This window comes from Anolis sagrei, chromosome 1 (assembly GCF_037176765.1).
Source record: "Anolis sagrei isolate rAnoSag1 chromosome 1, rAnoSag1.mat, whole genome shotgun sequence".
NCBI classification, from domain to species: Eukaryota; Metazoa; Chordata; class Lepidosauria; order Squamata; family Dactyloidae; genus Anolis; species Anolis sagrei.
In genome coordinates this window covers 189,321,946-189,335,836 of record NC_090021.1, presented here as the reverse complement: position 1 = coordinate 189,335,836, position 13,891 = coordinate 189,321,946, and the positions used below count along the sequence as shown (strand labels likewise).

Sequence of the window (13,891 nt, the reverse complement as noted above, 5' to 3'; positions counted from 1 at the left end):
GGAGAGGGTAGGATTGCAAAGACACAAAATATAACAGAGGGTTGTGTTTCCTGACACCTTTCTTAGTGAGGTCAATGTTCTTCCATTTGTCTTGTGGTCCACACATACTGATCAACACAACTTATATAAACAGCTTCTAGAACTATCAATGTGGACAATGCACATTTAAAATATTCACCCTTTCTTTCATACAAAAGGTAATGGTTTTAATAGGCATACGGTAGGTATTTGTATTGCTCCCTCTAAAGTTTTCTCTTCAGTTGAAATGATTCAGCCTTTCCATAGAACTGAAGTAAAATTCATTCTTCTGCATAGGATATCACACACTTGCATTCTGTCCTCACCTGAAATTGTGGTTTCATTTTGTTAAATTTATTTTGCATTTCTACAAGTATTGAAATGTTGCTTCCAAGATCAACTTCAGCAGTAGACCTTAGTGCCTCCTGAAGAGTGTTCAAGGTTTGGATAGTCTACAAGAAATAATACAAAAATATGCTAATATATATTCTAAAATACACCTTGCTTTTTTATCATGTCGAAAGTGATTTGGGAAACTGCAAGTTGCTTCTGGTATGAAATAATCAGCTGTATGCAGGGACGTTGCCCAGGGGGCTCCTGGATGTGTTACCATCCTGTGGGAGGCTTCTCTCATGTCCCTGCATGGGAAGCTGGGGCTGACAGTTGGGGCTCACCCTGTCTCGCCAATTCGAACCACTGACCTTCAGATCAGCTGTTCAACCAGCACAAAGGTTTAGCCCATTGTGCCACTGCAGCTCCTATACCTTGCTAATGTTACAAGAAAGCACTGGCTTTTTACAAAAATGAATATTAAATCTCAACTAGAGGAATGCTACAAAAACAGGTAGACTTGTGGATGGCATGTTATTGTAGCTAACTAAAAAGATGCCAACCATAGTGTTCCTGAAAAGACCAGCTTTTTTTGGCCTTCATGAATATAATTTAAAAATTAAGGACATTTCCTAGTCTGAAAATTGATTTGCTGATATGCCCTGACAAAGATAAAGATAACTGGCACCTTTACTACACAACATTAAAACTACAAGGATAAAGTGAGAAATAATCATCTTGTCTATTTCACGTACATTTTGAAATTGCTCATTAAATTTCCCACATTGTTGTTTGATGGATTGCACTTGAGTCATATTAAGTTTCCATGTTGTCCACAGTCTTGTCAATTCTTCTTTTTCTTTGTTCAGAATCTCCATAGTATCTTCAGTTACTCGAACAACGTTTTCCACATTCAATATTAGATTTTCATTAACCTATTCAATTAGAATGAACAAAATTGAGTAAGCCTTATTTTCCTGAAAGTGAGATTTCTAAATGGTTCTGGGAGTTTTATATCTACATGATGACTAAGAGCCAAGTAAAAATAAACACATAGATTTCACATTCAGCTATCTCATTTTGATATTAATTGCATTATGGGTTTCAGTACAACTGTGTACATGTAAACCTTACTGTGTTCAATAAGGCATATTTCAAAGTACACTAGACTAATAGAATCATAGAGTTGGAAGAGACCTCATGGGCCATCTAGTCCAAACCCCTGCCAAGTAGCAGGAAAATCACATTTAAAGCATCCCTGACAGATGGCCATCCAGCATCTCTTTAAAAGCCTCCAAAGAAGGCGCCTCCACCACACTCCAGGGCAGAGAGTTCCACTGCTGAACAGCTCTCACAATCAGGAAGTTCTTCCTCATGTTCCTCATCTCCTTTCTTGTAGCTTGAAGCCATTGTTCCGCATCCTAGTCTCCACGGCAGCAGAAAACAAGTTTGCTCCCTCCTCCCTATGACTTCCTCTCACATATTTATACATGGCTATCATGTCTATTAGCCCTTTATCCATGGATTTGATATCAGTTTCATTTGGGCACAGTGCAAAAAACATCCTCCCTCCCTGAAGTGTTTGTGGGCCACTCTAGATCCTCCAGAGTGATTCTAAGGTGTGCTTCTAGCCTAAGTATAGCCATCTATAGTATCTGCTACTATCCATTGTTTCCTTGGATTGAATCCCCTGTGGATATAGGGGACATACTGTAAAAGTGCAATCTGAGCTTGCCAAGATGAGCAACATTAGGCTAACTAAAGCTGTGTTGAATCCAAACCCCTTTCAGCATAGGAGTTATGAAAATTACTTAGGACTATTCTAACCTTAAGCCTACATTTGTGCTGTGATTGTGGCTGTGTCCATGGGCTCAAGGTGGTTTGGATATGACATAGCTCAACTTCACATTCTCTCCATCCTGTCCCCAGTTTTGTTTGTTTGTTTGGTTCAGCTAGAATAGCAGTGGTGCCAGCAGGTCCATCTGCCAGCTCATCTGCCATCTCTCAAAACTTTATTAAATGGGCACAGGAGTTTTTTAATGTGCAAGACGGTCCGTTCTGGAATCAATAAAGCATCAGAAACAGTCTCACCATGTTGACTAGATTTAAAAAGCCATGCCCCATATCCTGAGTGGAAAGAATTTTCTTTAAAACCATCTGCCACTGAGTGTCAGCTGACTGTATCAAGGTCTCCATTTTAGCTTCATTTTCTTGAACAGTGGTATAGAAATTTTTCAGCCTCTGGGCATCATCACTGACCTAAAGGGAAAGAAATGAATGAGTACAATTAATATTACCTCGGCATAGGGGGTGGGGGAGGAAGAATAATTTATTTTGCCCTTGAATCATATCATTAATACCAATATTGTTTGAACACTACAATAAAATTGCCTTGCCACGTTCCTCCATTTTTGATATATTTTTTGTAAGAGACATCTGAGAACTTAGTTCCTTCAATCTCCTATGAGGGAATGGTTTCCATCTGAAACAAAGCTTGGATACTGATGCCTTTAACTGTTGGATTGCAATGCCCATTAGCCAGGAGAGTACTGGTTAGGGCTGATGGGAATCAGAGACCCACATATGTTCCCTACCTCTGATCGAGAGAGACTATTATACAAAGCACAATTTGGTATTTCCCTAAACAGATGCTGCAAGCGAAGATACGATAAAATAGCATAGATTCATTGTTTTACTAAATTTATATCCATCTTTTCTCCCAAAATGGGACCCAAGAGACCTACAACACAAGCAAAAAAAAAAACAACCACACCAATCTGTGGTATGACTATTGAATCAGCAATCTCATTTGTAACACTAATTTAAGATGTATTAATCATTTAACATGATTTTATGTGAAATGTTTTAAGAATTTAAAACAAGTGAAACATAATGATGATAAAGCATCAACATCTTTTTGCAACAGACATTTAGCAAGTGAAGGACTCTCTAGACCTAAAGTCCTTTGCCTGCAGAGGGGGGTCCAACTACAACCTTATCACATTGGTGAATCCAGAGGTGTTCAGTGTGGGGTGTGGGGAACCTGTTGCCCCACATCACCTGTCTTACCCCAAACCCCATCCCACAGGGATGGAACATCTACTGCCTGGCGTCCCCCATTGATCCTAATGCAACACAGGAAGCCTCCCATATTGCCACCACAATGATGTATGGCATTTCCTCTTCAGTTTTGCCACAGAGTCCTACCAGAAGTAGATGTACATCATGAGATGGGAGCCAGCGGGCTTTGTGACTAAACTAGAGAAGAACTGGTGTATGCCACCAAAATCAGCTCCGTCTGATGAGGTTGCAAGCCCCCTATTTGGGGGGGGGGGGGGTGTTCCATTATCTGAGAGTGACCATAGGCCCCTCACTGGATGTGTCTATGGTGGTAGTAGGATAGAGGGAAATCCCTCTCCTGAGGATCTTCAAACTGAGGTAGGCTCTTGGGAATGTTATCCTTCAGAGGCATCGTGTTTTAGCACATGAAGGATTTATTATGGGGTTGAACCAATCCTCCAAGCTAGGACTGTGCTATCCAACATTTCAACATCAATATGGCAAAAGTTATTAACAAGAAAAAAAGCTAGAAAAGGCTTCAATAGTTTACTTTTGCTGGATCCCACTGGAAAGGGTAGACTCCACCCCCTCCTCTCCTTTCCACCTTGTTGAGATAAATGAGTGCAAACTACTTTTATATTTGAACTCATTTTGTAGAAACCTAAGTACACTGAGGTCTAATGGGGAATACAGGAGAAAGAGAGAACCTGGGACATTGTAAAAGCAATTAAGAAAATGGAGTAACACACACTTCAAATCAGGGTAGTTGGGGAATATGAAGAACTAGGGCAGTAAGGAAGTGTGTTACTGTAGCCTAATTTAGTCTTCCTGCTTTAACTGGAGACAGATCCATATGAAAAAGGAAAGACAGAAATCAAAACAGGGCTTTTTTTTATTTGTGACATTTTTTGAAAGAAAATTTTGTAAAAGTACCTCACTTGATGACTTTAAAAATGCTACATATGGCTTCAAAATGTCCAGTTTTAAGCTAATATTTCTGTTAAGTGCTGCCAGTTCCTCATTTAGAAGGTCAGTTTTGTTAGAAAAAGCTGCAATTTCTGTGGTTTCAAATTCTTCCATTTCCTTAAAAATTCTGACGGCTAATTCCAGTTCGTTGGAAATCTCCTACATTGAATAAACACAGAATATGATACATAATGTGAACATTCACAGCAATCACCCAAAATTTGGATACATATTTCAGAATTTCCTGATTTGCATTTTTTTAAAAACATTCACTATGCTAGCAAAACACCATTTGTTTGAAAATCAGCAAATCAGATTGTATTATGTTACAGTTTTGCTGTAACTGTACATAAAGGATACTCTCATACAAATTATAAATTTAATCTTTCATATACTTGTTAATTTTTCTTTCTAAATATCACAGTTACATGGAACTATAATAAACAATATATACATCAAGGAAATCTTTTAAATATTTCAAAGCATAATGCAAACTTATTTTATATAGAGATGTGGCTTATTTGTATACAAAAATGGTTTAGCACAGCTTAATGTGCACTTGATAAACAGACTTTTTTTTACCTTGGTTTGGTTTGCCATGTCTATATACTTGTTCAAGACTTTCTCAGATTCAGACACAGACGATCCAGGATTCATTGCGACGGAGACAACTGGACCAATGTTCTTTATCTTTGCAGAGGCCTTTGGGTTTAAATAAACATCTAATATTATTTGAAAGTAACAACAGCTCTGTATGCAAAGGAAGGGAAAGCTCTGTTTTGGATATATTGGCCTGTTTCTGGGTAAGAAGCCTTTACAATAAAGATTTAGTGGGGATATACTTTTATGAGATTCCCAGCCCCCAGTTTATTGAACCTTGTGAAAAACAGTGTGCCATTTATTTCCTTAAATGTTTGATGTGACTTTGAGCACAAAGGATACAAGATAGCAACATCTGAAAGGTTAAATTCTGAGCTCTAAGGGGAAACATTCTGAAATAAAAATAGAAATCTATTTTCTTTTAATTCTGTATGAATGAGATTTTGTAAATCATAATAAGTGGATCATCAGAACCACAAAAACATACACTGGAATGTTTAAACTCAGACTTCCATTTGCTGTTCTGACATATCTTTTACTATGAGCAAAACTGTAGTACAAACAGATATATTTGGCCAATGTCATAGTCTCAAAGGTGCTACAACATCCCCTTCCACATTGATCTGGAGCAGTGGTTCCCAACCTGTGGTCCATGGACCACCAGTGGTCCGAAAGAACTAAAATATGGTCCAGGGACCTCACCACTACAACGAGAATGACTGGTCTCGCAAAACTCTCTTATAGTATCGAGGCTGATTAAATATGGTTTTCTGTGGACGAGCGGGTGGTGACTACTGGATGGCATATATTCTCTATCAGAAACTTCAGCTGATCCAATGCAATTTTCTGAATCAGCACCCCAAATAACCAAACTGAATCTAAAGTTGAGCAAAACTGATTCATAACCCTTTTGGTACTAATGTTGGAGAGTGGTCCCTGGTCAAAAAAAGGTTTGGAATCACTGATCAAGAGACTAAAAAGGCTATGCTACTGATTTCTATTTGCAGTTGTTACAGTGTCAGCAGCATGATGTGTGTATGTGTGTGTTTGTGTGAGTGTGTGTATAGTCACTGTAAGGAATGTGACTATATACTGTATATATATATATACACACACACTATATATAGAGAGAGAGAGAGGGGGGAGAGAGAATGGATTCCTGCTGGACAATTTGAGAAGTTTCTAAATGATGTTTAAGCTATATCTATCAAGTGGTAGAGTTTATTTTAGCAGCAACCAATCTTTTATAGTGGTGGCAGGTTAGCAAGATGATTCATCTGATTTAAAGGCCATTGAGATTTCCAAAGGGGCTCCCAAAAACTTTTTTTAAAAGCAATCAATGTAATTTTTGTCCTTCTGTGAACTGTTTCAATTAGCATACAGAAATGTTTTTAGAAAAATCCTAGAGAAATACAATCTACATGATTGGTTAAAGCGCTGAGCTGCTGAGCTTATTGATCGAAAGGTCGCAAGTTTGATTCCGGGGAGCGGCATGAGCTTCCGCTGACAGCCCCAGCTTCTGCCAACCTAGCAGTTCGAAAACATGCAAATGTGAGTAGATCAATAGGTATCACTCCAGCGGGAAAGTAATGGAGCTCCATGCAGTCATGCCTCTGCCAATATCAATACAGGGAGATGTCCACGGAGCTCTGTGGCAGTTTGGGAGCAGCAACAGTAACACAGAATATAAGGTGACAGCGCAATGAGACCAATGTGGCTTTGACATGGTTGAATTGTATGACTCCGACCCACTGTTGCCACAGATTCAGGTATATGTTTGGCTGCCTCTGGGGCCAATTCAGAACATCTCTGTTCTAGACTGGCCCCATATATTCCTGGTCAGTGTATACTCATTGTGCTTCACCTATGTCTTTAGACCAGTGCTTCTCAACCTGTGGGTCCCCATGTATTTCAGCCTACAATTCCCATAAATCCCAGCCAGTTTACCAGCTGTTAGGATTTCTGGGAATTGAAGGCCAACACATCTAGGGACCCACAGGTTGAGAACCACTGCTTTAGACAGTATAAATTTGCTATGTTTGTATCACAATGTGAAATGAAATTCTCCCCCATCACTACTGGATGTAATTTGTTACCTGGTGAAATTTAAGAACTATAAAATGGGTTGCAAAAGAGTTTGTTAATGAAGAACCTTGTTTCCACATACCTTGATGACGTAATCATCTAAAGAGGTGGTGACGGGTTGCTTTTTTGACTCATGTTCTTTGTGACCAAGACACTTTTTCATCAACTGATCTCTTCTTTTCTGAATGGAACCTACCATTTCCTGGACACCAGTCACTGAAGAACTAAAAATGTCAACAAATACAACAGTAATCTTTTTGTGCTTAATGAAATTCTAGTAAGCAGATTTTTTAAAATACTTGATGCTTTCTAACAAAATAAAATTTAAGGAAGAATTTACAATTATTAGCCTTTAAAACTGAAGCGGAACATAGCTTCTTACCCTCAAAGGCCTCAGCAATCTCCTCAAGCTCTCCCCATTTAAAAAATGGTCCTTTTTTGGTTGATTGTATGTCAGAAAACACTCCAAATGTACAAACATCTACCCATTCTCAACCCTCACAAACCTAAAACACTAAACTGCTCTGTTTTCATCGAAATCCATCATGTTACAGTGAAAAAAAAATGACACAACCACAAATCTAAGTGTTTTCATTCTCTGAGGATGTGTGATATTTTTGAAAAGGAAGGATTTGCCCTGGATACCTTTGAGATTCCCCACCCCTGCTTTGAAATGGTATGCATGAATAATTTGAGTTATATATGTCCAAATAATCTACAAGTTGAGTATCCCTTACGCAAACTACTTGGATTGGGGTTTTGGATTTGGGGTGTGTATGTGTGCATATTTGCATATACTTAATGAGATATCTTCAAGATTGCACCCAAGTCTAAACCATGACATTAATTTATTTCACACGTAGCCTGAAGTTACTTTTATACAATATTTTAAATAACTTTCTGTTTGAAATAAAGTTCATGTACACTAAGAATCAGACAGCAAATGCCTCACTGTCTCAACCACTTTCAAATTTTAGAGAATTTCAGATTATGGGTTTTTGGATTAGGGATGCTCAGCCCATGCTTCATTTCAATAAATGTATCAAAATCTGGTATTCAATTAAAATAAATCTAAAATAAAAATGTAGATCATAAAGCATTTCATATTTCTTATTGGAATTTTTTTTCCATAAAGAATTTCTTACTTTCTTAAAAACAACATAATTTGTATTCCCCCAGTGTCACATTGTTTAAAGGTATTGTTTTAAACTGAAAGAAGCAGTAAGTCAATTTGCAAAAAAATATAACAAGTGACAATCATTCTATGCTCCAGGGTGTCAATTTATAATAATGCAAAGACTAGAGGCAGTTCATTGCAGTTGTTTACCACACAGAATTAATAATAGCAAAAAGTGCACATAAAGAGGAGATTACATTCTTACATTCAGTTAATTTACATTGGGCATTTTCTGCTACAAAATATTGCACAATTATATAGTAATCCAGATTTCATTAAAATATTACTATTGTCCATGAAAACTATTTCAGTGTATGGAAAAGGATTACACTCAAAATTGGAACAATTGTACTTTTGCAATCCACAATTTAATTAAAAAATAAATTGTCTCTTCTGCAATGTGGGAAGCTATGCTGAAAACTCAAACAGGGAGCAGCACAGGTCTTTGGGGTTCACATGCTCTGAATTATTGGTGTAATAGGAAGAACTTCCCTAAATTTCATAACAGGTCCATTTAGAACCTGTAAATGTAGAGAGGAGTGTCCACTGGATACTTTTATTTTCATTGGGTTGAAAATCAACCTATTCTAGATGTTGTCGAAGACCTCACAACTTCTGAGGATGCCTGCCATAGATGCAAGTGAAACGTCAAGAGAGAATGCTTCTGGAACATAGCCATACAGCCCGAAAAGCTTACAGCAACCCAACCTGTTCTAGATCTGCCCCAGTGCTCTTTTGGATCACTTAAAATTAGCCTTATTCTTTGTCAATCCCATTACATTCCCTTGCATCAGGAAGACAACAAGGGACATACTGGAGAAAGAAGGCAGTTGGGAGAAATCCAAATGTTCTTATTAGCATTCAGGCCTCAAAGCTGGATCTTACCGTCTTGCATTTTTTTTCCATGCCTTTTCATGTTTCTTAGTATCCTAAATAATACTGTGTTTCTTTGCAGCTGCACATAAGTTATGCAGGGTAGCATAGCAATTTCTTTTTGCATGATTCCTAATGGGTGTAAATACAGATTCATGTGGTCATAGTGACATCCACTGCCTAATCCTAAGGGCCATTTCATACTCGATAATTATAGAACTATTGTCTCACTTTGTCATGGCAACATAGGATGTTTCCTGACTGATAACTCAAAATGTCTCTCCTTAAAGCTACCAATCCAGGACAAAACCATGGAATCATACAACCTCATCAGACGGATCAAATTTGACAGTGTATGCCAGTTCCTCTTCTGTTTTGCCACAGACCCTGTTGGCTCCCATCCCACAATGGGAGCTCTGTGGCAAAACTGAAGAGAAACCAATGTATGCCTCTGCTCCTGCAACATGGGAGGCTGCCTGTGTTGCATTAGTATCAACAGTGGGAAGACGGGTGGAGAATGCTTCCCCCCATGGGATGGGATAAGGGGAAGCCAAGCAATGTGGGATGTGGGTTCATCTCATCCCTTACAGGGCAATTCCAGCAGCAAATGTGATGAGGTTCATAGTCTAATAATGATATAGTGTGAAATGATACTACTATGCATGAAATGCTATTAATAAGGCTTAGAATCATCACCATAACAGTCCATTCATCAGTAATCTTGGAAAGAGAAATAACAAATTGCTTTGAAAAAATGCAACACTGATTCACTGAAGGTCGTTCTAGACCTGACTCTATCACCAAAGGAGCTAGTAGAAATTGAACCCTAAATTCCAATGTAGGCATTTCCAGAGTGAGAGTTCATCACTGTCTATACTTCCCTAGATTGACCTTCCCTATGGCCATAACCATATAGAGAAAGTGACATCTGACGTAGTACAACTGTGCCAAGATAAATATCTTCCAACAGTAATTCCTGTCTATGGAACCCTTAAAATGCCTCTGGGGTTAATTTAAATCCTTAGCATACCTTTGGGTATTTCCTTTACTAAGCAATGTGTGCCCCTTTTGCAAGGCATCAGCTGTTCCATCTTGTAGTTCTTTCTCCAGTTCCTGGTGTTTTATTGCCAAGGCAGACAAGGTTATATCTTCAGAGTCAAGCACTTGAAGAGAAGTCTCTACTTTTTCAAGAACATCATATGCCTATAAAAAGAAATACAGGTTTTGGAAATTAAAATATAAGAGGCAGTTTAAATACAATTTAGGGGGGGAAAGCATGCAATAAGCAGTAATTATTCCAACTCAAGACAGCCAATATGGTGTGGTGATTTGAGCATTGGACTATGACTCTGGAGACCAGGGTGTCATTCCTTGCTCAGCCATGGAAACCTACCTTGAGCAAGTCATATACTCTCAGCCACAACAATTCCCATTATAGGATTGTCATAAGTTGGAAACATGAAGACACATAAAAACAAAGTCCTTTTCAGATGTTACAGATTTGGATTGATGAAACACACAAGGAAGGAGAACATGTGGGATAAAATTTTGAAGACAAATATTTATTCTGTTCATATGGATGTGCTCCATACAGTTTGGAATCCCGACGATTCTCATCAAAAACCTCCAGAGCTGCAAGTTTTCCTTCTCACAACATCATCACTCAAAATGATGCATGCAGTAGTGGAGGGGTTACTACTTCTTACATGACTATCACACCTACTTTTATTAATTTCTGAATAGCACTTCTTCTCAATTTCAATGTACAAATCAATAAGCCACATGTTTCAATAGACATCGGACAACCCATATTTATTTATTTATTTATTTAGAGTATTTACATTCCACCCTTCTCACCCCGAAGGGGACTCAGGCGCATCATAGAACACATATATGGCAAACATTCAATGCCGTTACACACTGACAAGACAGAACACTGTACATAGATAGAGGTATATATAGACTTTTCCCATCTTTGGCACCTTGGAGGCTTGTGCTCGGTTCCGGCTGGCGGGGGGGGGGGGTGCTGTTACCCCACCTTCCCTGTCGAAGAGTTTTTAGTTCATAAATTTCCTCCTTGATCGAATCACAAGCATTTTCTGGCATTTCCTTATGGATGCCTTAAATACCTCCTGACTTTAAGCAGTACCTATTTGCCTACTCATATTTTGCTTTCAAACTGGTAGGTAGGCGGAAGCTGGGCTAAAGGCCGGGAGCTCATCCCGACCCAGGCTTCCAACTGTCAACCTTTCAGTTGGCAAGATTTACTGCAGCTGGCGATTAACCTGCTGTGCTAAAGCCCGGCTCCTTATTCAGAAAGAGAGGTATACATGGAAAAGCAAGTTTCTACATTCTGATTTCTACTGGTTTTTATGTGTGTGTGTGTTTTTGTTTTTGTTTTTGTTTTTTAAACTCCTCAGGTAGTCTCCAAAGCCACATCTCAATATAGCAGAAGGGCCACAAAGATCATCTCCTCCCTTTTATTCCAGCACCTTTTATTATCAGTCACCTTTGGGTTGAGAGGGATAGAATATAAATATAGTAAATAATAAATAAATAAATAAATAAATAAATAAATAAATAATCTGATTTTCTTCTTATGCAGTTTTCTCCCAAATGCCACCAAGAAGGAAGTAAAATGTCATGTGTGGTAAAAAGGATAACAGATAAAAGCAGAAAAATGCCCCTTCAGTAAATATCGGGATCCAGATCATATTGCTATTATTGCATAGATTTGTAAAAGTATATCTGTGAGTGTTGGACTTCAATAACAAAAAGGGGGCAAATTCCAAGGAAAAGGCATGTCTGAAATAAAAGGTTTGTATTACTATATTTATCACCAAATACTTGGAAGCTACATTTCATTATATTGTGCCTTGATCTACTGACAAATTTAAAATTGTCCAGAAAATGATTGGGGCGGGGGGGGGGGGGGGCGCGGGTATTTGTTATTTTTAATCAAGGGAATCAGGCATTAGCTGCAATCCTATTGGTTATTCCCAATTGGAATCGACTTGTTGAATTAATGTTTCAATGATAAATCAACACACAAGTAAATCCCATTTGTTCAATACATCTATTCCAATTGGGAGTTATAATAGAACCAAAGGCCTTTTCAACACCTATCAATCCTTAGCAGAAATACTTTGGAAGTACAAATCAAATTTTATTCACTGTGCAAGACTAGCATGTGTGTGATTTGATTGAAAACCTGCCAGTGCCTATAAGATGTTAATGCATGGCTGACCACATTAAAAGCATAGCTTCAAATTCATGCCTTTATAATTTGATCCATTACCTCTGCTTCCAAGGGACAGCTATTGGAGTATTCAGTCAAAAAACAACTACCCAGAAAATCTGTAGAATGGAATTCTCTCCGGCTTTTCTTCTGAATGTGCCATTAAAATAAATGTATCAACTGAAAAAATACTCTGGACATGACGAACGTTTGACCTGTGCTATCAGGATAAGCTTCATTTCTTTCTTTTCATGTTATGTATGAGTACTATTTTTAGACATCTGGCAATCTAAACCATTTTATATAAGACAATACTGAAAGGCCTATAGGACTTATTTCCCTGTTGTCCTGTCTAGATAGAACATTTGAGTGGTCTCTATGATTTATCAATGGAATCATCAAGATGGAAATGGAAAAGCATGCCTGTCTTCTAATGTCTACCTTCTTACCCATGGAAATACAATTAAGTTCCTGCTGGTAGAACAATTAATTTTTAAGTAAAAATAATCCCTGAATTACTTTGACAGTTGCCAAGTTTCTAACTCTAACAGAGACTATTAAAAATAGTTGTAATTGTTTGGTTGCCTTGAAATCTTGATTCTCTAATGTTATTTTAAATACTATATCCACAGAGAGTAGGTTCCCGGACGTTGCGTGGATATGTGAAATTGGGAATAATAGTGAAATCTTATTATTTTCAATGGGATAAACAATTGTTACATGTACAAGAAGCCCTAAGGGAATAACTTAGAATTGTATGTACTCATAAAGCTGGTCTTCTGAAGTTGAGAGGAGGTTTCGGGGCCAACATGTTGGCTGTTCATATGACTTGTTGATAAAGTGAGGATTGTTCTGTGGAGCAGAAAGAGCCCCAATTCCCACCTCGGGGGTTCTGCTGCCTGTGAAAGCCACTGCCATTTCTTTGCCCAAGAATTCAAAATGCCTAGAAGTGGCAGAGAGAGTAGAGAGGAGTGGTGCTTAAAATTCTCCAAAGACAGTCTAGGCTATTGCCGCTCTACTCAGGAAAAGAGGGGGTTCTTTTTGTGATAAGAGTGAAGGTGACATGATGTATATTGATCCCCAGGTTTTTGGGTTGATTTTTTAACTAAAATTTCTAGACTTCATGAGTATATAGAATAATAACCTCATCACATTAGTGTGAATTCAGCTGCATGCACCGCTTGGTCTATCCTTTTACGATGGAGCCCACCGGCTCCCATGCTATAACACACTACAACTTCCAGCTTCGTCATAAAGGAGAAGGCTTACAGGTGCATACTTTGGATGAACAGGGAAAGCTAAGTGGGATGGGGACTTCAGTGAGTCAGGTGATGCGGGGCGTGGGATGACAGGTTCCTCAGGCCCCTGGAAGGGCACTGCCGGAATCACCACAATCCATAGCAATTCCAGTAGCATGTTTGAAGAGATCGTACATGAAGCTGAGGGTACATTTATTAATTTATTTAATGTGTCAGAAGCGAATTGAAAATACAGTTATAATGTATTTTTAAAAACCAAAAACAAAGTTTAAAAACTTGGCATTA

General features: G+C 38.3%; 1 protein-coding gene across 9 annotated transcripts in view; it reads right to left on the bottom strand.

The window, feature by feature from the left end:
- Positions 1-13,891, bottom strand: part of CCDC141 (coiled-coil domain containing 141) — a 143,065-nt gene that overhangs the window by 27,439 nt on the left and 101,735 nt on the right. For all 9 annotated transcript variants that reach the window (XM_060779814.2, XM_060779838.2, XM_060779805.2 and 6 more), the window contains exons 9-15: positions 10,140-10,312; positions 7,142-7,283; positions 4,957-5,076; positions 4,342-4,533; positions 2,440-2,607; positions 1,104-1,283; positions 345-470 (exon numbers count right to left, since the gene is read on the bottom strand). In XM_060779814.2, coding sequence (XP_060635797.2) covers positions 345-470; positions 1,104-1,283; positions 2,440-2,607; positions 4,342-4,533; positions 4,957-5,076; positions 7,142-7,283; positions 10,140-10,312 — 1,101 coding nt within the window. The remainder of the gene's footprint in view (positions 1-344; positions 471-1,103; positions 1,284-2,439; positions 2,608-4,341; positions 4,534-4,956; positions 5,077-7,141; positions 7,284-10,139; positions 10,313-13,891) is intronic.